The sequence below is a fragment of the Mus caroli genome, unplaced genomic scaffold, assembly GCF_978045245.1.
Source record: "Mus caroli unplaced genomic scaffold, Mus_caroli_1 scaffold_9, whole genome shotgun sequence".
NCBI classification, from domain to species: domain Eukaryota; kingdom Metazoa; phylum Chordata; class Mammalia; order Rodentia; family Muridae; genus Mus; species Mus caroli.
Genome location: NW_028227264.1, coordinates 39,648,571 through 39,673,547, shown reverse-complemented (window position 1 = coordinate 39,673,547; position 24,977 = coordinate 39,648,571). Strand labels below are relative to the sequence as shown.

General features: G+C 41.6%; 1 protein-coding gene across 2 annotated transcripts in view; it reads right to left on the bottom strand.

Moving 5' to 3' along the window:
* The window catches only part of Ak9 (adenylate kinase 9), a 134,376-nt gene that overhangs the window by 74,956 nt on the left and 34,443 nt on the right, over nt 1-24,977 (bottom strand). For both annotated transcript variants that reach the window (XR_015048412.1, XM_021174851.3), the window contains exons 11-18: nt 21,714-21,853; nt 21,452-21,632; nt 19,723-19,867; nt 18,898-18,999; nt 18,720-18,803; nt 15,109-15,257; nt 4,755-4,911; nt 3,800-3,914 (exon numbers count right to left, since the gene is read on the bottom strand). Coding sequence is in view for 1 of the 2 variants with exons in the window: in XM_021174851.3 (XP_021030510.1) it covers nt 3,800-3,914; nt 4,755-4,911; nt 15,109-15,257; nt 18,720-18,803; nt 18,898-18,999; nt 19,723-19,867; nt 21,452-21,632; nt 21,714-21,853 (1,073 nt within the window). In the remaining variant the exon portion in view is untranslated. The remainder of the gene's footprint in view (nt 1-3,799; nt 3,915-4,754; nt 4,912-15,108; nt 15,258-18,719; nt 18,804-18,897; nt 19,000-19,722; nt 19,868-21,451; nt 21,633-21,713; nt 21,854-24,977) is intronic.

The following is a 24,977-nucleotide window of genomic DNA, read 5'->3' as shown; positions in this document are numbered from 1 at the left end:
ATAAATTGACCAATTGTTAATAGGAAATGTTCTAGAAGCATCAGAATTTCATAACAAATGTCATGTTAAGAGCAAAGGTTTAAAAGAGAAAAACTTCCATTTTTTGCCCACAAGCCAAAGAAAATGTAAAAAAAAAAAGTTCTACTCTTTTTTTTTTTTTTGTATAATCAAGTTCCATTACTTGCTGAAAGTAACCCTAAGGGTATCAAAAGAAATGAAAGTTTGCAGAATTTAGGAAGTTAAAATTTGTATATCAAACCATTGATCCATATTTAGGATTTCAACAAGCTTTGCTCTGAGTTCTGACAAGGCTGACTCCGTATTGCACATTTGTTGGAAGTGAGGGTTATAATGGGAATACCCTTACAAATTAAGAATGACAATGCTTCCACACGTTTCCATGAAAAGCAGACTTTTTTTGCATATTGTAACATACAGTATATTACAGGTAAGCCGTACTATTGGGGACCTTGCAAGCAGAGCAACAAAAGAGAGGTTTCAGACTCATCAAATGCAGCCCACTGGTTGGCTCCCTCACAATGGGCATGCTCTCGAGAGGCGGAGCCTCAGGACCTCATAATCTGTGAGCCATATGAAAACTCTATGGGCCGGCCGGTGTTTCCAGCCGCTCACTGGGCACTCTCACTGGCACTTACGAGAATAGTGACTGACCGTTTTCAAGCACTGCCTCAGAAAGAACTTGGAGGTGTAGGTTGTTAGTTAAGATGTTTTTGTTAGTGGTTTTGGCGTAGAAAATCTCGGGGAACGACTTAAAGTTCAGAAAGGTACACTCTTGATACTTGGCAGCTGATGTGCCTCTCTTGTTAAAGCTGGGTTGGTGCTTGCACCTCAATAAGTCTTTCTTTCTTTCAAGGTGATGGTTAGCTTCCTGGACCTATTCGTGCCCTTGGCTTCCCAATATGATGTAATAAAAACTTGTTGGTGAGTGGGTGCAACCTGAGGACTGAAAGCAGAAATGACAGTTTTTTATATAAAAGTTTATATTTGGGATTCTTTTAAGTTTTTTTTTATAAGACTACTTTTTAAGATAAGTAAAATAACTGATCCTCTCTTTGTAATGGGAAGTTGCAGCCTGCTGGTGAGAGAAATGGCTGAGAAAAAATACCTTGCTTGCTTATACTTCGTTCATCTGAGTAAGTTACACAATCATGAATGTATGTGGGCTCTTGGGAGTAATCTGTTTTTTTTTTCGACCTCTGATACATAAAATGTTTAATCCTGTAAGCATATCCGGGATACGCTTTTTAAAATGTATACTTGTTGCATTTATTCACTTAAAAATAGAATGTAACCACATTATAATTGTTATATTGCTTGAAAGATTTTGCTGGAATATATAAACTGGGGGAGAAGAAATAAAGTTGTTGGAGCCTTGCTTCATTCACCGTGTGTGTGTGTGTGTGTGTATCCATATGTGTGTGTGTTAATTGCTGACCCACATCCCCTCCAGATTGTTGAACCCACTGTTGAAGATGGCCACTGATGACACACAATCCGACAGGTCTAGTAGTTATAAAAAGATTCAAGTGTCCCTTAAAGGAGATGCTTAATAAACAGAAAGGGGGAAAAAGAATGCCCAGAAATAGACTGAACGATGCTTTATTAACCTATTTTTTTGAATGACAATGATGCAGGAGCAGCAGCTGCTGAAAGACACTGGATTGTACAAACAAATGACCAAACAGACACACAAACCACTGAATTAGATCAACCTGCACACTTAGAAGATGTTCTGACATCAGATTGGAGGTCTGGGGAAGAGGCTTTGTCTTCATTTCCACAGGTGATGAAAGACTACAGGTTTCATCAAAATTGACAGAGGTCTGACTTGAGTAAGAAAGGCTTTCATGATGAAGGAAGGAAGAGAGACAGAAAGAGAGAAATGCAGATGGTACAGGAAGCCGATCCCCTCCGCAGGGACCGCTCAGCAAACGGACTGAGAAAGGCAAACTGGAAAACCGTGAGGCAGAAGCAGACTGTTGTCGAATGATGATCAGGACCGCAGTTTTTAAGGAACATTGTATCAGTAGATCCTCATAAGGACATTTGGACTGTTAAGTTTGTGGGATTGATAACTGTTTCTGTTGTAATAGTGAAATTGCGTACAAGTTTTTAGCATGCACTCTTTATAGTGGACCATCTCCAAGCCCTTCCCCCATTCAGTTTTCCTTTCCCTCCCTCCCTCCCTCCCTCCCTCCCTCCCTCCCTCCCTCCCTCCCTCCCTCCCTCCCTCCCTCCCTCCCTTCCTCCCTCCCTTCCTTTCTTTTCTTTTCATTTTCTTTCCTTTTCCTTTCTTTCTCTTTTTTCTTTTCATTTTCTTTTCTCTTTTCTTTTCTCTTTTTTCTCTTTTCTCCCCTTTTTCCTTTTCTCCCTCTCCTTCCCCCTCTCCTCCTCTTCCTCCCCCCTTCCTCCCTCCCTCCCTCCCTCCCTCCCTCCCACCCGTCCATTGTCCTTTCTGTCTGATTGTCTTTCTTTTTGGAGACAGGGTCTCTATTATGTAGATTTGACTGTCCTGGAACTTGCTAAGTAGATTAGGTTAGCTTAGAACTCCCGGAGATCCATGGGCCTCTGCCTCCTGAGTACTAGACTTTTATAAAGGCATGAAGTCATGCTGTCATGCATTGCTACTGCCCAGTGCACAGTTCTCCCTCCCTCCCTCCCTCTTTCCTTCCTAGTTTGTTTTGGTTTTCTGATTTTTGATGTTTTTTAAAAATTTATTTCTTATTTTTTTAAAGAGCATATTTCAGCAAGGAAGTACAACTAGTTAGGTCCCTGTTTCCCGTTCCTATTTTGTGAGGAACTTCACAGTTTGTTAAAGGTTAGCCTTTGAATAAGAAGCAACAACAGAGATGTTTACGTGTGTTTCAGTAAGACTAGTTATCCAACTAAGCATTCATCATCTGTCACTAACTCCAGGCGTTTATTGAGAATTTAAAACTATAATTTTTATGTCTAAATTAGCACAGTTTTGTCAAGGGGAAAATCAGTTGCCTAGTGTCTCATTTGTGTTGAAGTTTTGTATAGATAAACCAGTCAACATTGTGTCTTCTGTTCTTGCACCTCAATAAGTCATTCGTTTCCTTTTATGGCCTTTAGCTATCAGATAATGCTTTTACAGCCTAAAAGGAATATATTCCTTAAATCTGTTTCATGCCCGTTTCTATCCTAGGGCAAATAGCCTGTGACACAATGAAGGTTTACACAGCCCTAAATACAATTTTTCTCATAGAGGGTTTCAAAATCATTTGTATAAGTTTAGAAATTCTACAGAATAACTATTAGGAATTAAGAAATCATCTATTTGCCGACATAGCATCACTACAAGACAGTACATCTTCATTGATCTGCAGAAAATCTGCCCAATAGGGACTTATGCTAGGGATTATTATATTGATTTAATAATAACACGAAAGGAATATCAGCTGCAAGAATCAATCCTGAGATGAAGTCTCTCGGGGTCTTGCTTCTAAGAGCTCACCCATCGTAGTCTGTGCATAAAGAGTGGGCCACCTTCAGGAAAGTCACCTGCTAGCCTTTAGACTGTCCTAGATGATATGGGCTGGTGAAAGGCTCAGTGGTTAAGAGTGCCTTGCAGCTCCTGCAAGGGACCTGAGTCTGGTTCCCAGAACCCCTGTATCTTCAGCTCCAGGGGATCTAGTGCCCTCTGCTGCCCTCAGTGGGTACCCACACATAAGTGGCACACATACATATGCAAATCAAGATAAAAATCTTTGAAGGCATGCAATGTGCAGTCCATTTCATGGTTAACACAGCTTACCGGATTTCTTCCTCCTCTCTCTTTTTGGCTTGAGCTTCTTCTTGCAATCTTTCTAAAATCTTACCATCAATTTCTGCCTTATTCTTTAAATATAATCTATTTAACACATGTTTTCCTGAAATACAGGTAAAGAGAAAAGAAAATTATTTTCAAGTTGCATAGTGTGTGACCTGTGTTGGAGATTAACTATAAAACAGTCCCATAATATGCAGACATACACATTTCCCTTCAAGTCCTTATCCAAACAGCTCTGAATCTTTTAAAATTTTAGGAGTCTGTCTTAAATCCTTTTTAGAAAGGCATATGTTACTATGTAATAAATAATGAAAGCATGAAAAGACATATTCCCCCAAAAGCTCTTATTTCAAATATTTTAATATGCTTTTTACATTTATGTATATACGTGTGTATGTATGTATGTACATATGTATGTATGTATGCATGTATGCATGTGTGCACTCACGACATGGCATGTGGGCAGTCAGAGGACAGCTTATGAGTGTTGGCTCTCTCTCACTGTATGGATCATGAGCATTGAGCTTGGGTTTTCAGGTTTGGCCGCACCAACCTGCACTCCACCATCTCTCAAATATGTTTTCTTAAGAGCTGAAGTGGTAGAATATTTAAATTTAGCATTAGCATTGACTCCACATTCGGGATTGTACACAGGGTTTATTTACAAGTTACAGCTACTGACTGAGAAGGGATGATGAATTCCCAGCTCCAAAGAACACCTCCTGAGGTCTGCTAGAAGGCTCAGTGGCAGAGTACATCGCATAGGTCACCTCCTCAGAGGAGAAGCCGTCTCCTTATCCTTAGGTCCTACAGGCATAGCTGCAGCTGTAGTGGGACTGGTATCTATACCTAAGGAGAGCTCTCCATTTCCTATTTTAACCAAACTAATTGTCTGCAATAAACATTTTATTTTAAATTGAAATGACAAATATTTACCAACCATTGCTTTCTGCATCTGATAAATAGACAACCAAATCAGGTAGAAGTGCTTTTTCTATTAGGGACATCCACAGTTCTCGAATTAAAGGGAAGTTCTTCACAATCCATCCTCCATATTTTGGGGCACCAGGGAACCTATTCTTGTTATCTTCTGTTTCCTGTGAAAATGCACATTGATAGCACCATGATAAGTTGACGGGTCACAGATTCATGATGTTATCTTGTAGAACTCCAGCAAGCACCTTCTCAGTCCTGACTTTGAGAAGAAAATAAGAGTGGCTTAATTTTAAGATGCAAATAAATAAAAATAAAATTTAAAAAGAGACTCAATTTTGAAGTAATTTTGATTTTTAGTAAAAATCAAGTTTTACTAGTTTTAAAAACAGGAAACATAAGTCTTTACTAAACATAACAGTGAGCTTTGCTATCGATCCATAGCACTGAGTGCATCTGGAGTCAGAAGGCCTGGCATGGGTTCTAATCTGCATCTCTAACGTGTTTATGTGGTCATGGTCTATGGATTATTGTTTGAGGAGAAAGCTCCTGCCACAGCTCCATGTTCACGTGCCAGTCTCTTTCTCTCTCCAGTGTGAGAGGGGAGGGTTTCTCAAGGCAGCAGAAGTGAATTCACAGCTCTGGCAGGTGCTTAAGGGAGTTCTCTTCGACCCCCTTCCCCAGTTATAGCTCTGCACACATATGGAAATCTGTGAGAGGGATCAACAACTACAGCAGCTGGGGGCTCTAAACATGTCTCGTGCTCTCTCTCGGGGAGCTGCAGAATGTTAGAACTCTAGAGGGAAGGTTAAGAGGAACAATAAGCCGGGCAGTGTTGGCGCACGCCTTTAATCCCAGCACTTGGGAGGCAGAGGCAGGCGGATCTCTGAGTTTGAGGCCAGCCTGGTCTTCAGAGTGAGTTCCAGGACAGCCAGGGCTACACAGAGAAACCCTGTCTCGAAAACAAACAAACAAACAAACAAAAGAAAAAGAGGAACAATAAAACCTATGGGCTGATGGAGAATTTAAGACCGAAGACATTAGTCTTCTTTTTTTAATCTGAAAAAAAAAAAAGTCTTTTGGAAAATGAAAAATAATTTAATATTTGAAAAATTTCACACAAGAGAATAATGGAAACAAACGAGAAGCTGTAAAGAAGAAATAGAAGTGATTATTAATAAACATATTAGTTGCCAAGTTTCAAAAATAATGAAATGAAAATAATATTAAGATGTAATTTAGAATTCCTGTTCCTTTCAACTTTAAACATTTTTACTTTGATTTTAAAAATAATTTAATTACAATTTAATTTAAATAACAATTATTTATTGTTATTGTTTGTGAGTGTGGGCTGGTGTGTGTGCCGTGGTGTATGTCCTGAAGTCAGAGGACAGCTTTCAGGAGTTGGTTCTCGCCTTCCGCCGTGGGGTCTGGGGATGGAACTCTGGTCACCAGGCTTGTATGGCAAGTGAGCCACCTCATCAGCCCTGCTTTCAACTTTTAAAAATGTAATGGCTTCATCTAGTTTTATCATGTGAGTCTTAACTTTGTTGAAATCTTTTCCACAGTATTTAGTATTTATGTTACTTATAATTTCACTGTAACATTGATGAGATTCCTTATGCATTCGATTGTTGTAATAATACTGTGATTAACATCCTTATATAAAGGATTATGCAGCAAATATTATATATGTACATATATATATAATTATATATATATTATAGTATATGAGTGCTCTGTCTGCATGTACACCCGCATGCCAGAAGAAGGCATCGGATCCCATTACAGATGGTTGTCAGCCACCATGTGGTTGGTTTGCCTGCATGAAGGTCTGAACACAACGCATGTGGAATGCCTACAGAGGTCAGAAGAGGGCACTGGATTCCATAGAACTGGAGTTGCTGATATTTGTGAGCCAGCATGTGTGTGGATGCTGGGAACCAAACTCAAGTTGTCTGGAAGAACAGCCAGTGCTCTTAACTTCAGAACCAGTTCTCCATCCCCTAAATAATATAAATCTAAAAAGACAACCCAATAAAAATGGGCACATGACTTCTCCAAAGTATATACCCTCCCCAGGCTTGGTGGCACACACTTTTACTCCCAGCACTCAGGAGGCAGAGAAGTTCTAGGGCAGCCAGGGCTATGCAGAAAGACCCTGTCTCAAAAAAACAAAACAAACAACAGTGAACAAGTCCGCTCTATCCAACCTCTCAGATCTTTATCTGCTAGTGAAATGGTTTTCCAACTGGATCCCCTGGTCTTTTGAGAAATGTCAACGTGGTGGGTGTGGCCACGATCCAGTCTGCCCTCTGGCTCCCCAGCTACAGTTATGGTTGCAGTTGTTAATTGCCAACACTACACACACATTTCTGTCTCTGAATGTTGGACTTGCTCTTCCTGAAGATTTGCAGTTACCAAAACACAGTAATGAGAGTGTTTTCACCACAAGCAAGGGCTAGGCTTATAGACTCTTGTCTTCACTTGGCATTTTCATCTATGGGTGTTTGGTCTCACTGACAAGCCAAAGATGACAGCTCTGACTTTCATGAGTGAATTCTTGCACCCTGTAGGTATCTATTTGCCACAGCGAGACTCAGTGAGTGGCTTACAGGCCAGGTCAGTATAGAAGATCCTTAAAGGCAAGGGCCATGTTTAATCTATTTCCTAACCGTAGTATCTACATGGTACAGAGACCAGCAGGTGCAGACTGCTTTGGCTAACAGGTACTTTTGGAGGAAAACTGACTGCCAGAACAACTTAAAGAGATTGGTTAAAAGGTGTGAATGAGCTCAGAGTGCTGCGGGGGGGGGGGGGGGGGGGAGGGGGGGAGGGAGGCAGAGGAATCTGGTATAGCCAGAGCTCAAGGGAGCCACCCAGTGAGTTAAGAGAGCACTTCCGTCTTCTCCTGTGATAAACTCTTTATTCTTACATACTTCTTTTCTTTTCTTTTTGTTTTTTTTTATTTTTTTATTTTTTTTAATTTTTAATATTTTTATTACATATTTTCCTCAATTACATTTCCAATGCTATCCCAAAAGTCCCCCATACCGCCCCCCACTTCCCTACCCACCCATTCCCATTCTTTTGGCCCTGGCATTCCCCTATATTGGGGCATATAAAGTTTGCAAGTCCAATGGGCCTCTCTTTCCATTGATGGCCGACTAGGTCATCTTTCGATACATATGCAGCTAGAGACAAGAGCTCCGGGGTTCTGGTTAGTACATCATGTTGTTCCAACAATAGGGTTGCAGATCCCTTTAGCTCCTTGGGTACTTTCTCTAGCTTCTCCATTGGGAGCCCTGTGATACATCCAATAGCTGACTGTGAACATCCACTCCTGTGTTTGCTAGGCCCCGGCATCGTCTCACAAGAGACAGCTATATTTGGGTCCTTTCAGCAAAATCTTGCTAGTGTATGCAATGGTGTCAGCGTTTAGAAGCTGATTATGGGATGGATCCCTGGATACGGCAGTCTCTAAATGGTCCATCCTTTCATCACAGCTCCGAACTTTGTCTCTGTAACTCCTTCCCTGGGTGTTTTGTTCCCAATTCTAAGAAGGTGCACAGTGTCCACACTTTGGTCTTCATTCTTCTTGAGTTTCATGCGTTTATCAAATTGTATCTTATATCTTGGGTTTCCTAAGTTTTGGGCTAATATCCACTTATCAGTGAATACATATTGTGTGAGTTCTTTTGTGATTGTGTTACTTCACTCAAGATGATGCCCTCCAGGTCCATCCATTTGGCTAGGAATTTCATAAATTCATTCTTTTTAATAGCTGAGTAGTACTCCATTGTGTAAATGTACCATAATTTCTGTATCCATTCCTCTGTTGAGGGACATCTGGGTTCTTTCCAGCTTCTGGCTATTATAAATAGGGCTGCTATGAACATAGTGGAGCATGTGTCCTTTTTACCGGTTGGGACATCTTCTGGATATATGCCCAGGAGAGGTATTGCTGGATCCTCCGGTAGTACTATGTCCAATTTTCTGAGGAATCGCCAGACTGATTTCCAGAGTGGTTGTACAAGCTTGCAATCCCACCAACAATGGAGGAGTGTTCCTCTTTCTCCACATCCTCGCCAGCATCTGCTGTCACCTGAATTTTTGATCTTAGCCATTCTGACTGGTGTGAGGTGGAATCTCAGGGTTGTTTTGATTTGCATTTCCCTGATTATTAAGGATGTTGAACATTTTTTCAGGTGCTTCTCTGCCATTCGGTATTCCTCAGGTGAGAATTCTTTGTTCAGTTCTGAGCCCCATTTTTTAATGGGGTTATTTGACTTTCTGGAGTCCACCTTCTTGAGTTCTTTATATATATTGGATATTAGTCCCTTATCTGATTTAGGATAGGTGAAGATCCTTTCCCAATCTGTTGGTGGTTTTTTTGTCTTATTGATGGTGTCTTTAGCCTTGCAGAAACTTTGTAGTTTCATGAGGTCCCACTTGTCAATTCTCGATCTTACAGCACAAGCCATTACTGTTCTATTCAGGAATTTTTCCCCTGTGCCCATATCTTCAAGGCTTTTCCCCACTTTCTCCTCTATAAGTTTCAGTGTCTCTGGTTTTATGTGAAGTTCCTTGATCCACTTAGACTTGACCTTAGTACAAGGAGATAGGAATGGATCGATTCGCATTCTTCTACATGTTAACAACCAGTTGTGCCAGCACCATTTGTTGAAAATGCTGTCTTTCTTCCACTGGATGTTTTTAGCTCCCTTGTCGAAGATCAAGTGGCCGTAGGTGTGTGGGTTCATTTCTGGGTCTTCAATTCTATTCCATTGGTCTATTTGTCTGTCACTATACCAGTACCATGCAGTTTTTATCACAATTGCTCTGTAGTAGAGCTTTAGGTCCGGCATGGTGATTCCACCAGAGGTTCTTTTATCCTTGAGAAGAGTTTTTGCTATCCTAGGTTTTTTGTTATTCCAGATGAATTTGCAGATTGCACTTTCTAATTCGTTGAAGAATTGATTTGGAATTTTGATGGGGATTGCATTGAATCTGTAGATTGCTTTTGGCAAGATAGCCATTTTTACAATGTTGATCCTGCCAATCCATGAGCATGGGAGATCTTTCCATCTTCTGAGATCTTCTATAATTTCTTTCTTCAGAGACTTGAAGTTTTTATTATACAGATCTTTCACTTCCTTAGTTAGAGTCACGCCAAGATATTTAATATTATTTGTGACTATTGAGAAGGGTGTTGTTTCCCTAATTTCTTTCTCAGCCTGTTTATTCTTTGTGTAGAGAAAGGCCATTGATTTGTTTGAGTTAATTTTATATCCAGCTACTTCACCGAAGCTGTTTATCAGGCTTAGGAGTTCTCTGGTGGAATTTTTAGGGTCACTTATATATACTATCATATCATCTGCAAAGAGTGATATTTTGACTTCATCTTTTCCAATTTGTATCCCTTTGATCTCCTTTTGTTGTCGATTGCTCTGGCTAGGACTTCAAGTACAATGTTGAATAGGTATGGAGAAAGTGGACAGCCTTGTCTAGTCCCTGATTTTAGAGGGATTGCTTCAAGCTTCTGACCATTTACTTTGATGTTGGCTACTGGTTTGCTGTAGATTGCTTTTATCATGTTTAGGTATGGGCCTTGAATTCCTGATCTTTCCAAGACTTTTATCATGAATGGGTGTTGGATCTTGTCAAATGCTTTCTCCGTATCTAATGAGATGACCATGTGGTTTTTGTCTTTGAGTTTGTTTATATACTGGATTACGTTGATGGATTTCCGTATATTGAACCATCCCTGCATCCCTGGGATGAAACCTACTTGGTCAGGATGGATGATTGTTTTGATGTGTTCTTCGATTCGGTTAGCAAGAACTTTATTGAGGATTTTTGCATCAATATTCATAAGGGATATTGGTCTGAAGTTTTCTATCTTTGTTGGGTCTTTTTGTGGTTTAGGTATCAGAGTAATTGTGGCTTCATAGAATGAGTTGGGTAGAGTACCTTCTGTTTCTATTTTGTGGAATAGTTTGTGAAGAACTGGGATTAGATCTTCTTTGAAGGTCTGATAGAACTCTGCACTAAACCCATCTGGTCCTGGGCTTTTTTTAGTTGGGAGACTATTAATGACTGCTTCTATTTCTTTGGGGGATATAGGGCTGTTTAGATCATTAACCTGATCTTGATTCAACTTTGGTACCTGGTATCTGTCTAGGAACTTCTCCATTTCATCCAGGTTCTCCAGTTTTGTTGAGTATAGCCTTTGGTAGAAGGATCTGATGGTGTTTTGGATGTCTTCAGGATCTGTTGTTATGTCTCCTTTTTCATTTCTGATTTTGTTAATTAGGATGCTTTCCCTGTGCCCTGTAGTGAGTCTGGCTAAGGGTTTATCTATCTTGTTGATTTTCTCAAAGAACCAGCTCCTTGATTGGTTGATTCTTTGAATAGTTTTTCTTGTTTCCACTTGGTTGATTTCACCTCTGAGTTTGATTATTTCCTGCCGTCTACTCCTCTTGGGTGAATTTGCTTCCTTTTGTTCTAGTGCTTTTAGGTGTGTTGTCAAGCTGCTAATGTGTGCTCTCTCTAGTTTCCTTTTGGAGGCACTCAGAGCTATGAGTTTTCCTCTTAGAAATGCTTTCATTGTGTCCCATAAGTTTGGGTATGTTGTGGCTTCATTTTCATTGAACTCTAAAAAGTCCTTAATTTCTTTCTTTATTCCTTCCTTGACCAAGGTATCATTGAGAAGAGTGTTGTTCAGTTTCCACGTGAAGGTTGGCTTTCTATTATTTATTTTGTTATTGAAGATCAGCCTTAGTCCATGGTGATCTGATAGGATGCATGGGACAATTTCAATATTTTTGTATCTGTTGAGGCCTGTTTTGTGACCAATTATGTGGTCAATTTTGGAGAAGGTACCATGAGGTACTGAGAAGAAGGTATATCCTTTTGTTTTAGGATAGAATGTTCTGTAGATATCTGCCAGATCCATTTGATTCATAATTTCTCTTAGTTTCTCTGTGTCCCTGTTTAGTTTCTGTTTCCATGATCTGTCCATTGGTGAAAGTGGTGTGTTGAAGTCTCCCACTATTATTGTATGAGGTGCAATGTGTGCTTTGAGATTTACTAAAGTTTCTTTAATGAATGTGGCTGCCTTTGTATTTGGAGCATAGATATTCAGGATTGATAGTTCCTCTTGGAGGATTTTACCTTTGATGAGTATGAAGTGTCCCTCCCTGTCTTTTTTAATGACTTTGGGTTGGAAGTCAATCTTATCAGATATTAGAATGGCTACTCCAGCTTGTTTCTTCATACCATTTGCTTGGAAAATTGTTTTCCAGCCTTTCATTCTGAGGTAGTGTCTATCTTTTTCTCCTAGATGAGTTTCCTGTAAGCAGCAAAATGTTGGGTCTTGTTTGTGTAGCCAGTTTGTTAGTCTATGTCTTTTTATCGGGGAGTTGAGTCCATTGATATTAAGAGAGATTAAGGAAAAGTAATTGTTGTTTCCTGTTATTTTTGTTGTTAAAGTTGGCATTCTGTTCTTGTGGCTGTCTTCTTTTAGGTTTGTTGAGGGATTACCTTCTTGTTGTTTCTAGGGCGTGGTTCCTGTCCTTGTATTGTTTTTTTTTTCTGTTATTATCCTTTGAAGGGCTGGATTCGTGGAGAGATAATGTGTGAATTTGGTTTTGTCGTGGAATACTTTGGTTTCTCCATCTATGTTAATTGAGAGTTTGGCTGGGTATAGTAGCCTGGGCTGGAATTTGTGTTCTTTTAGTGTCTGTATAACATCCGTCCAGGATCTTCTGGCTTTCATAGTCTCTGGTGAAAAATCTGGTGTAATTCTGATAGGCTTGCCTTTATATGTTACTTGGCCTTTTTCTCTTACTGCTTTTAGTATTCTATCTTTATTTAGAGCATTTGTTGTTCTGATTATTATGTGTCGGGAGGTATTTCTTTTCTGGTCCAGTCTATTTGGAGTTCTGTAGGCTTCTTGTATGTTCATGGGCATCTCTTTCTTTAGATTTGGGAAGTTTTCTTCTATAATTTTGTTGAAGATGTTTGCTGGTCCTTTGAGTTGAAAATCTTCATTCTCATCCACTCCTATTATCCGTAGGTTTGGTCTTCTCATTGTGTCCTGTATTTCTTGGATGTTTTGAGTTAGGATCTTTTTGCATTTTACATTTTCCTTGATTGTTGTGCCAATGTTCTCTATGGAATCTTCTGCACCTGAGATTCTCTCTTCCATCTCTTATATTCTGTTGCTGATGCTGGTATCTATGGTTCCAGGTTTCTTTCCTAGTGTTTCTATCTCCAGTGTTGCCTCATTTTGGGTTTTCTTTATTGTGTCTACTTCCCTTTTTAGGTCTAGTATGGTTTTGTTCATTTCCATCATCTGTTTGGATGTGTTTTCCTGTTTTTCATTAAGGACTTCTACCTGTTTGATTAGGTTATCCTGTTTTTCTTTAAGGATTTGAAACTCTTTAGCTGTGTTCTCCTGCAATTCTTTAAGGGATTTTTGTGCTTACTCTTTAATGTCTTCTACCTGTTTACCAGTGTTCCTTTGTATTTCTTTAAGTGTGTTATTAAAGTCCTTCTTGAAGTCCTCTACCATCATCAGGAGATATGCTTTTAGATCCGTGTCTAGCTTTTCCGGTGTGTTGGGGTGCCCTGGACTGGGCGAAGTGGGAGTGCTGGGTTCTGATGATGGTGAGTGGTCTTGGTTTCTGTTAGTAAGATTATTACGTTTACCTTTCGCCATCTGGTAATCTCTGGGGTTAGTTGTTGTCGTTGTCACTGTTTAAAGATTGGAGCAGAAGCTGTGTTCCACTCACCAGCAGTCTCAAAATCCTGTGGCGGGGGTCGTGGGTAGCTGGCAGTACCCCGGTGCTGGTCCAGCCGGAAGAGGCCTGTGGTCCTACTCAGGCCGGTTTTCTGCTTCCCTAACTAATGCAGTCTCAGGTCCCGCGCGCAATTGGATTGGAGCAGAAGCTGTGTTCCACTCTCCAGAAGTCTTAAGATCCTGTGGCAGGTGTTGTGGGTAGCTGGCGAGTGTCAGCTGACCCTGCGCCCTAGCTACCCTGGTGCTTTTCTGACCGGAAGAGGCTTGTGGCCCTATGTAGGCCGGATTTCTGCCTCCCCAACCAGAGCAGTCTCAGGTCCCACGTGATTGGACTGGAGCAGAAGCTGTGTTCCACTCACCAGCAGTCTCAAAATCCTGTGGCGGGGGTCGTGGGTAGCTGGCAGGTGTCAGCCGACCCTGCGCCCTAGCTACCCCGGTGCTTTTCTGACCGGAAGAGGCTTGTGCTACATACTTCTTTTCATGAGGCAAGGTCTTATGCTTATCCTGGGCTGACCTGTCTATGTAAATCAGGCTGGTCTTGGACTAGTGAATGATACTCCGGCCTCAGCCCTCTGAACACAAGGGTTAAAGGGTAAGTCCCCATACCCAGAGTTTCTCATGTAATAATTTAAAATTCAATCACATAGAAATAGAAAAGTCCACGGAGAGTCCAAAACTGCCTCATCTCTCTTACTTGCTCACTCCGGATGCTTACCTGAGACTGCTACATAACACCTACCTCTATGATAGCTCGTCCTTTACAAAGAGAAGAGGTAATGGTTTGCTGTTGGTGTGGGCAAGGCATTTGAGGCTTTTTTTCTTATCGGGACTGAAAATTTTCTTGTTTCTACCCTTCCCACCAACACATGCTCAGGGTGGTTTGATAACATTAGCTAGCCAGGAGACAAAATTGCTCTCAGTCTCTGACTGCTTAGCTCGTGGATGGAATGTCTAATTGTGGCACTGGCTTTATAGACTCCATCTTTCCATTAACTGGACTGAATCAGAGATCATGAAAGTTAACAAATTCATTTCAGAACTAACAAATCACATCATTTAATCTTGTTGATAATTGCAAATCTTACAAGAAGTTCCAGCATTTGTTTGCTGATGTAATTCACGCATGACAGCATTGGAGGAGCTGTTGGTAGTGGATAGTCCTGGAAGAAGGAGAACCATTCTTTATTGATGGACGCTCATGGGTATCTCATGCCCCAGTGGGCAGCCATACCCAGGCACATGTGGGCAGCAATAACTAGTCTTTTAAAGACATACATCTAGGAGAGGGTGTGTTTGTGGGGATATGTGGGATAGAAGGCGGGGGGGGGGGGGGAGTCAGGGGACAGTTACAATCATATTTCATTGTAGTCATGTGTAAAACTCTCAAAAATAAATTAACTACTAACTATATTATTGTCACAACGACATATAAATTTGAAGACTACAGTAAAATAAGACTTTAACACAATTAGACACACATCAGATGAATACGTTCTTAGTTTCTAAGTCAATGATAAACATTAAATTTTAATAATTAATTAAATAAAATTTTCACCTCTTTGATGACTTCCTCCAGTATTTCAGCCTGTTTATCATGTGGCTGCTCAAAGTTCAACTCCTTGGCATGTCTCAGAGTATCCTCTAATATGGCAGACACCTCTGGGTGTTTCTCTGTCACCTCTTCTATCGACTCTTCTGTGGAGACTAAAATCAAATGAATTAACCTACATCTCTTTCCTGGGCTGGGGGCACTGTTATCTGTGATAAGGAAAGTCTTGTCATTGTGTTACTCTAGCACCTGCTAGAAGGTGGGAGAAGGACCATTAGCCACAGAATTGCAAACGAGAGGGGCGGTGACAAGAAGCCCGTGAATCAGTATGGCTGTCAGGTTAAAGAAGGATTCTGCCAAGGAGGCAGGGGAGGGGCTAGAGCATCCAGCAGTGAAGGCAAACATGGAGGGAAGGAGCCATACAACAAGATGAACACTTCCACTCAGAAACTCGGCACAGCCTTGATGTTTGCTGGCAGGGCTGAGGGGAATCCAGGTGACTCTCCCATTTAACTATGCATCTACCCCTCCAGTGAGGCAGGGGCTTGGCATGTCCCCTCACTTGACTGCTTCCAAGATTTCCTGCCTTGGTTTGGTGTCACTGATGCTTTAGGCCTCCAACTATGAGAACCACTGGTCCAGAGCCCAGTGGCTCTCAGCTCAAAAGCTGTCAAAGGGCAGGTGCCTCCTGCCCTCTTTGCCTTAAAATGTGCTCAGGGGAGAAAGAGACCCAGCTCCCTGAGAAGTGGAACAGGAGAGTCAAGATCCCTGGGGATAGGGGGAGAACAAGACACAAGTAAAGATGGCACAAGGGCCATGCTGCCTTGCTTTCTCAGCCATTCTCCTCTCCCTTAACAGCAATGGCATTCTTTGTGTTGTGCCCACTCACATGCCCAGATGGAAATGTGTATTTCCCAACTTTCCTTACAGCTTGGAGAGTTAATGACATGCAAATAGGTTTGGGTGAGGGTAGGTTCTGTTGTTGTTGCTGTCAACTTTGCTGACAACTTTGTTGTATTCTTTTTCCTTTTTCATTTAATGTGTGTGCATTAGGCACACATGTATAAGCACATGCATGTGTGGATGCGTATATACATGAGTGTGGAGGCCAGAGGGTGATGTTGGGAATCATCTTCTCGGAGTAAAACCTGGAGCTCCCTGGTATGGCTAGTCTCCTTGGCCAGCTTGCTCCTGAAAGCCTCTGTCATCTGGGGAGGGGGGATTATAGGTGGCACTGCCACCCCTTGATGCATTTGCATGGGTTCCAAAGCTCTGCACCCTGGTCCCCACATTTGTGCATCAGGTACTTTAACCACCAAGCCATCTCCTCAGCTCCCTCTGGCAGGTCTTTAAGAGAACTCGGTTAAATGGGAGTCAGCTTTCATTTCTTGCTTTTTACCCTCTTTCTGCTCTGACATCATAGCAGAAAACATGCTGTGGGTTACCATAGCAGCCACATACCAAACATGGCAGATCATCCATTTTCCAAATGCTCTTCTCAGAACAATATGTAGTGTTATTTTTCCTGTGTTCACACATGTCCAGTTGTTCATACTACAGTATCCCTTAAAGACAATGCTAAGTTGAGAATGCTCAGGGAGGGGGGTGTTTACCTAGAATAAGCAAGGTCATGGGTTTGATTCCCAATACACACACACACAGGCATAGATTGTGTGCAATAGTGGTTTTTTTTTGTATTTTTTGTTTGGTTTTTGTTTTACAAGACAGGGTTTCTCTGTCTAGCGCTGGCTGTCCTGGAACTCACTCTGTTGACCAGGCTGGCCTCGAACTCAAAAATCTGCCTGCCTCTGCCTCCCAAGTGCTGGGATTAAAGGCGTGCACCACCACTGCCCGGCTGGTTTTGGTTTTTAGATCATATATTTTTCCTTCTAAATTCCAGAAGAGACACCGATTTCTTGGGAGACCACATTTAAGAGCACCAAGTTACCAGACACTCATTTACCCTTGTCTGAACTCTACGTCTCTTCTTGATGAAGGTCTCAGGACCTCTTGTTAAGTGCAGACATGCTTCTGGTTTCTTTTCCATCTGTGGGTAAAACATTGCTAAGAACTTAAGCTGAGCATTAAAAGAATATGTACTTGGAGTCTGAAGAAGACTTCAGTATGAGCTTAGGGGCCCAGAACTCATGGTTGTGACATATAATTCAGATAAGGGTCATAACATTCAAATAGGTAAACCTATCTGTTATCAGAAAAAAAAGTAAAGGTAATAACTTATAGCAAAATAAGGATTTTAGTTTGATATATTGACAGTGAATCTAAAGCAAGCAAGCAAGCAAGCAAGCAAGCAAGCAAGCAAGCAAGCATTCCCTTTCTGAGGCAGCAGTCTCTAATTCCAGAGGTCATGGCCTCTCAGTTGGCCTCAGGGAGATAGGCTGTTAATTCTGGCACCGTGCTGTGGGGAGATACATTGATACCTGTTTCTATGTTGGACACTTGGTCCTCAAAGGGAAAGGACAGTCTGAGGAAAGGGTGTAGATTACTGAGGGAAGTCACCAGTATCAAGAGGTGGTGCTCCCAGCAGCCACCTGATGGTCTGAAAGTATGGGTGGCCTGCTGTGAAAAGTATGTGTGTGAGTGTGTGTGTGTGTATAAGAAGGCGACACACATGAGTTTCTAACAGTGCCCAGTCAGTACTTACTAGCTTAAAATAATAATAACCCGGAAAAACATGTATGTTTCAATCAGTAGGATGAAAAAAATAAGCAAAGTTTACTTCACACTGTACATCAAATTATTGATAGCAGCAGCAACAAAATCAACCTAACAAAAAACTTTTACAAAGAGCAAGAACACAAGACCAAAACTTTTAAATCTTAGAAGTAAAGACATAAATCAATAATAGAAAAGCAATTAGTTCATTTTGGATAATGCCTCCAATGTTCTAAAATAGCAAGATGAAATAGACAAACTACTCAATTTTGAAAAAAAAAAACCCTGAAAAATAGGGTTTTTCACACACACACATTCATAAAATAAAATACACTAATATCTAATGGATAAGCCATGATCTGGTCATAAAAATTATGCAGTTCTTTAAAACAAGGGTTAAAAAGGTTTCTTAACAAAGTAACATAACTGCATGGTGTACTGTTGTTCAAAAGTGGCAGAATGCTAGACGTTGTGGCTACTGTGTGGTAACATAATAGACATATTGTATAATGTTATATCATGTTCATATATGCTGTCAGGATTTTAGCATATGAACAGAACAGTGTTATAAGGTGAAAGAGCACAAGCAATCATGATGACATTCCACAGCTGTAATTATGACACTCTGGTTCCAGGATAGATCAAAATGGGTAGAGTGGTTTCAAGAAGGAATTTATAGTCATATGATAATGATTGTATAACGTTAATCTCTCTTGGGTTTCTGCTCGGATGCAACTCCTCGTTTTCTCTGTCTGTTCTGAGCTTTGATAAATCTATTCTGCGCTGTAGCTGTTCCATTGAAATCCTCAAAAGTGACGCCTGCCTTTTCCACAACCCTTCTGATGGCTTTCTACTTTTTGTGTATTGAGCTCCCATAGGACGGCCAAATAGAAAACAAACGGACAAAGATTCACAGAGGTTTTCTCGGCAGTTCATTTTCTTACCATCTTTAACCTGGTCCCCGGTCACGGTGGTCTCCGACTTTGATTTGTCTTCCTGGCTAACCTCTAAGGAGCTTAATTTGGAGCCTTGAGGGCAAAAGAAGACACGTTATTGGGTTATTGGCTCGCTACGTACGCTAGGCGGGACTTCACTGACGGGGTCCTGGCAGTGTGTTTTTACCGGTGTCTTCCAGAGACAGTAACTCTTCAGAACTTTTTGACAAGAAGTCGTTGTACTCTCTTTTTGAGTATTGCATCTGCAGTTCCTTCAGGGTTCTCTCCTCTGAAAGACAAATGGCCATGTTGAAGGAAGGCAGTTGTGGAGGCAGGGAGGCGGGTAGAGCGTTACAAGGTATCCAGTCAGACAGGCTTGGTTTCAGTTCTGACTGTTCTGTTAGGGCTGTGTTTCATATTTTCCTGGGCCAATGAAGACGGCTAAATTCAAAGCATTTGTGGGCAAGGGAGACACAGGAAGTCTGCTCTCTGTTGATGTCTAACCTCTGTTTCATTATACATATTTTGTGATTTAAAAACCATCACTAGTCTTCCTTGACAAATTTTATTAAATATATGTGGGGTTAGAGCTCCAAAATCAGAAGTCTTAAAAAGGTTAATTTTATTGTCAGACTTGGAATAGTCGGTGAATTTTAGCAGGGTTTTTAAGTTCACAGGAGATAGGAAACTATCTACTTGTGTGTTCCAGTGGGGAACGTTTCAAAAATTATGTTCTATTCTCATAATTTCAGGTAAAAGGGATTACTACAGATTGTAACAAACATGAAAGATAGATTGAAGTTCCAATCTAGTGTCTTCACTTTGACAAGGTTAGCTCAGCACTATAGTACCAGCTCCCATGCTCCCCACACCATCCCTTCTTACATGTTTCCCTCCCTCCCTTCTCTAACTTCTTCCTTCCCCTTCTTCCTTCCTTCTTCCTCCCCTCCCTTAGCTAGCCTGGCTTAGCCATTCACTGAGATACACGGTTTATAACAGGAAAATGGTTCACCTTGCTGTTTGGCTTGCATCTCATTCAGAAGCCGCTGTTGCACAACTTTGATGGCTGTGTTAGTGGCTTCAGTTATGGTGTCTTTTATTAGCTTTTCACGGGCACTGTCAAAACGTGGCTGAACAAGTTCGGCATAGTCAATTACCTGCAGAAGTAATCAAGACAATTAGTGTAATCACAAGGTACTATGGATATAAAACATTTCCTGTCTATCTATCTCTCTACCTATCTATCTATCTACCTACCTACCTATCTATTCATCCATCCATCCATCCATCCATCCATCCATCCATCCATCTACCTACCTATTTACCTGTCTCCTACAAATAGATATTATGTGAAGCATCCATGGAATTGTATACAGAATTTACCGATTTAAAAAAAAATCCCATTTTATTTTCAAATGTTAAAACATCACTTTTATTATTGTTGGTTATGCATGTGTATGTGGGGTATCAAGGTGTGGGTGTGTGCACATGAGTGCAGGCGCCTGTAGTGGTCAGAGGTGTCAGATCCCCTGGAGCTGGAGTCACAGGTGCTTGTGAGCCACCTGATGTGCTGCTAGAAACTGAATTTGGATCCCAGTAAGAGCAAGTGTTGTTCTTCACCACTGAGCCACCTCTCCAGCCACCTGTTTTTAATAATGATAATAATACTATAGTATTATTTATGTGTATGAGTTTTGTTTTGTTTTGTTTTATTTCATGCATATATAGGCTCCATGTGTGTGCCTGGTGCCCTCAGAGGTCAGCAGGAGGCACTCAGTCCTCTGAAACTGGAGTTGTGAGTGCCCATGCAGTGCTGTGTAGGTACTGGGCCCAAACCTAGATCCTCTGCAAAACCAGTAAGTGCTCTTAACCGAGCCATTGCTCCGGCCTCCTCGTTTCTTCCTGGACACATAGCATAGGTGCTGTACTTTCACGGATGCTGTGCACTACGTGCACACATTGCCCTCAGAGTCACAGATGGAATCGCTGAAGTGTGCAAGGACACAGAAGAGTAACATACAGAGAAGGCTTGGGTTTGTTTCAGATTCATGTGTTATGCACAGTACTCAATACTGTGTGAGTCTTTTGCACACATGCACCCATTTGTGCTCTGGAAATCCATTTAGTTGGTTGGTTGGACTGTTGTTGGTACATGATTATGCATATGTTCTTGCAACTTGAGTAGATAATTCCAAATTAGCTCTACTAACTTACAAGCCCATTAGCTGATTATAGGAACTGTTACTATTCGATATCCCTGCCAACTCTTCTTATAGCAAATTTCCCTAAATTTTTTATTAGATTATTTCTTTATTTACATTTTTTTTTGTTCTGTTTTGTTTTAAATCTAATGCTCCCTTTCTTTTCCTTAGGTGAAGAAGGTTTTTATTAACCTTGTTCATTTTTGCAAAGAACCGAAATTTTGTTTCATTGCTTCTTTGTATTTTGTCTTTTAGTCTCCATTCCTTCCTGGACCTCTGTTAGTGCTTTTGGATTTGGCTAGAACTTGCAAATGAGTTGGAGGCATGTAAAGACTGTGGGCGTGTCCTGATGTGGGTGTGTCCTGAGGGCAAGATTGCCCCTGCCTTCTCACTAGGGTCCCCTGGCTTACCTTCGTGAGGCTCCCTCCCACAATCCAGGGGATGCCTTCCCCACACCAACCCCAGTGCCGGTGTAAAGTTATGAAAACCAAGCTCAACTAAAAATCTACAGATTAAAACAAGGGCTCCACAACTAGTTACCTTGGCTTTGAAGTGTTCCGCAATCAGGTTGGCCAGCGTTGTTTTCCCTACGCGCTCAGGTCCAAATATAAAGACTTTGCATGGTGGCAAAGGCATAGGTGGTAGGAGGAAGGGGCGGGGGTTCAGTGAGAACAATTTTAGCGTTTCTTCAGAAGAAAGGCAGTACATTTTACCTAGAAAACTTGAAACACACACCGTGAGAGTAAACAATTGAAAACACCACAGGCAGCTTTGAAATGTAAGCTCTGACAAGCTAACTAACCTCACGGTATAGTCTGCTGCTCCTGAATAAATGTTCCCATCCTTTAAGGACACCGGACAAGAACGTGCCCACTTGCTTCGGTACCATCTATACCTTGGCGCAATGAGTTTATACGACGACACTGTACGGAACAGCTCTTCCTGTGAATCACAAACACTATCCTTACGAACATGAACCTTAGCTGTGCAGAAATCAGTGCTACCAAATATTTGACAAAGATGAAAAAGGAATTGGAGATCTAAAGACTGCTTTGATATCAGACATGGAGATGCAGAGTTTGAAGTGTGCCCAGCTGGTTTCCTGTTTTGCTTTGGGAATTACAATTAAGTGGTTGATGAATCTCAGAAGAGACTTTGAACTTTAGGCTTTTAACGTTGAGACTGCTATAGACTATGGGGACATTGGAAGTTGGACTAAATGTATTTTTTTTTTAATTATGTTACGTTTAGGTATGGCCCCCATAGACTCATGTTTGGACAAGCCTATGGGGGCCAGGAAATAGAATGTTGTGGCTTAAATATGCTTAGCCCAGGAAGTAGCACTATTTGGAGATATAGCCTTGTTGGAGAAGGTGTGGCTTTGGAGTAGGTGAGACCCTCCTCCTAACCACATGGGAGCCAGAATGCTCCTTGGTTTCTTTTGTATGAAGATGTACAACTCTCAGCTCCTCCTGTTCCATGCCTGCTTGGATGCTGCCATGTTCCTGCCTTTATGCTAATGGACTGAACCTCTGAACCTGTAAACCAGCCCCAACTAAATATTGTCCTTTATAGGACTTGCCTTGGTCATGGTGCCTCTTTACAGCAATGGAACCCTGATACAGGGGGCACTTTGTGCTTTATACTCATCAAAGATTTAATAAAGTTAGTTTCATTTCTTTAATCTCTCTCTCTCTCTCTCTCTCTCTCTCTGTGTGTGTGTGTGTGTGTATGTGTGTATGCTCATGTATGTGTGCACACCTGTGGAATGTAGAGTACAACTTGGCAACCTCAGTCCTCTCCTCTCACAGTGTAGGTTTCAGACATTCACCTCAGACAGTCAGGTTTGGCGACCAGTACCTTTTCCACCTCGGCAATCACTCTTGTCCAGTTTTCATCTCTTTAAGAAAATCTTTTTAAATGTTACAGATAATTTTCTCTCATGTGGCAATAAATGTAGCAGGGGACTTTTCTATCATTTACCTCAAAAGTCAGAATCTGAAAATGCCTTACTGATGAAGTTTTTAAATATACCAGACTCTTAGTCCATACATCTGAGTCTTGTTTGCTTGTTTGCATCTGTTTGCTTGTTTGCATCTGTTTGCTTGTTTGCATCTGTTTGCTTGTTTGGTTGGTTTTAATAAGATAGGTCTTATGAACTTATATGACTGTTTGCACATAGTATCTGATTCCTGATCTCAATTCGCTGGAAGAAACGCTCAAAAGTGAATTACTGGATTCTGTCATCATTCAGTTTCACCTTTTGAGGAACCGCTTAGTTATTTTAAAAATGCACCACTTTGAACCTGTGATAACGATGTTAATGTTCAGCGTCTGCTAGGCCACAGCACGTACAGCAGCAGCCTTTCCCTTCCACAGGCACCTGCTGGCACGCTCTGATATGTTGTCGCTGAGTCCCTAACAGAGTTCCAGGTGGCAGGGGAGCTGGCACCCTCCTCTCTCACCTGGAGGACCTGGGTTCTATCAAAGTGGCATCAGTCACACACTCTGTTCCCTACCCCCCTTTTCTGCCTCCTTCCTAGGATTCAAGAGCCTTGTTGTAGGGGTGTGCTGTGAAGCCTCCCCCATTCTCAAGAAGGTCTAAGAAGAGACCCCTGTTTTGCTCGTGGGCCCTGATTGACTCTCTTCAGACCCTGCCCTCTGCCACCACACTGTCTGTCTGTCTGGCAGTGGAGCCTGAACTTACTCCAGAGCCCCTACTGCATTTTCCCTGTCTGTCCATGGCACCAATAACTCTTGTGATAAACCCCTTACTTCTTGACGATCTCCCAGTGTATTTCTTGAGACCATTCAATATTCCAAACAACAGGGTGAAAAGTTCCAGTCTCTCCCATGCTTACTAACACTTAGCTTCCAGGTTTGGGGATTATCTCCGCCTCTGAGTATGAGGCAGGATGTCACTGTACTTTGGATTGCCATTTCCCCATGATCAGTCATGCTGAACATGCTCACATGTTCTCTTAAAAGTACTGATTTTTATTATTTTAAGTTATGTGTAGGTGTTTAGGAGAGCAGATGGGTATGCACAGGTGACTGACGATGCTGGAGGGCTGGAGTTACTAATGATTATGAGCTGTCCTGTGGGTATTAGGAATTGAACCCAGGTCCTCTGGAAAAGCAGTGAGTGCTCTTCATCACTGAGCCTTTTCCCTCGAATGTTCTCATTGACTAGTTATATGTTTGTTCTGGAGAAATGTCTACTCAGTACCCTGACCCACTTGTGACCTGCTTCTCCACTGCTGTATCCTGGAGCATTCTTCATACCCTCGGACACAAGCCCTTGCTGCACGCATGATTTGTAGATAGTACCCTTTACCATGTGGGCTACTTTCTCACTCGGCTGACAGTTCTTTGGTGTGCAAAAATTCTAGGTGGTTTTGTTATGCACCTTTTGATGCTGCATCCTGCTTTGTTTGGCTTTAGTCAGTACTAGATCCTACACCAGAAATGCTGTTTAAAGTAGACAGGGCATTAGCATGCTTCAAAGCTTTAGCTACACTACTGCGGCGATTCTCTAAGCATCCTCTGCCTTTCATTGACAAGCATCTATCTAGAGTCTTTCAAAACACACTGGGGCTTGCATGTCAACCTGAGCCAAGTAGCTTCATACAGTATATTTATCTAACACTAAAGCAAATGTTCTCAGATTATTTTTGAAGACATTTTTATTTTATGTGTGTGTTTCCTTGGATGTCTATATGTGCACCTGATGTGGGGAAACTCTGCTAATTAAGTTCAAAGTCTACCATTGTCCAGATAGCCTTCTGGGGCGTCATGAGATGTGGGGGACTCCCTTCATTGGCAGGGCTTCCCCTTCTCTGACATTGTGTGGGGAGTTCATCACCCCTCCTTCACACACACACACACACACACACACACTAACTAAAGAGTATCACACAGCCTTGGTTACATTACAGGTTCAGCTTCCTTTCTCCTGATAAGAACCCATTCAGCTGGCACCTGAGACTCCTGAAAAGCTTCCCCATGCTGATGAGGCAACACAATCCCTACGCCTTCAGCCAGTGATTTTGTCTATCCCAGATGT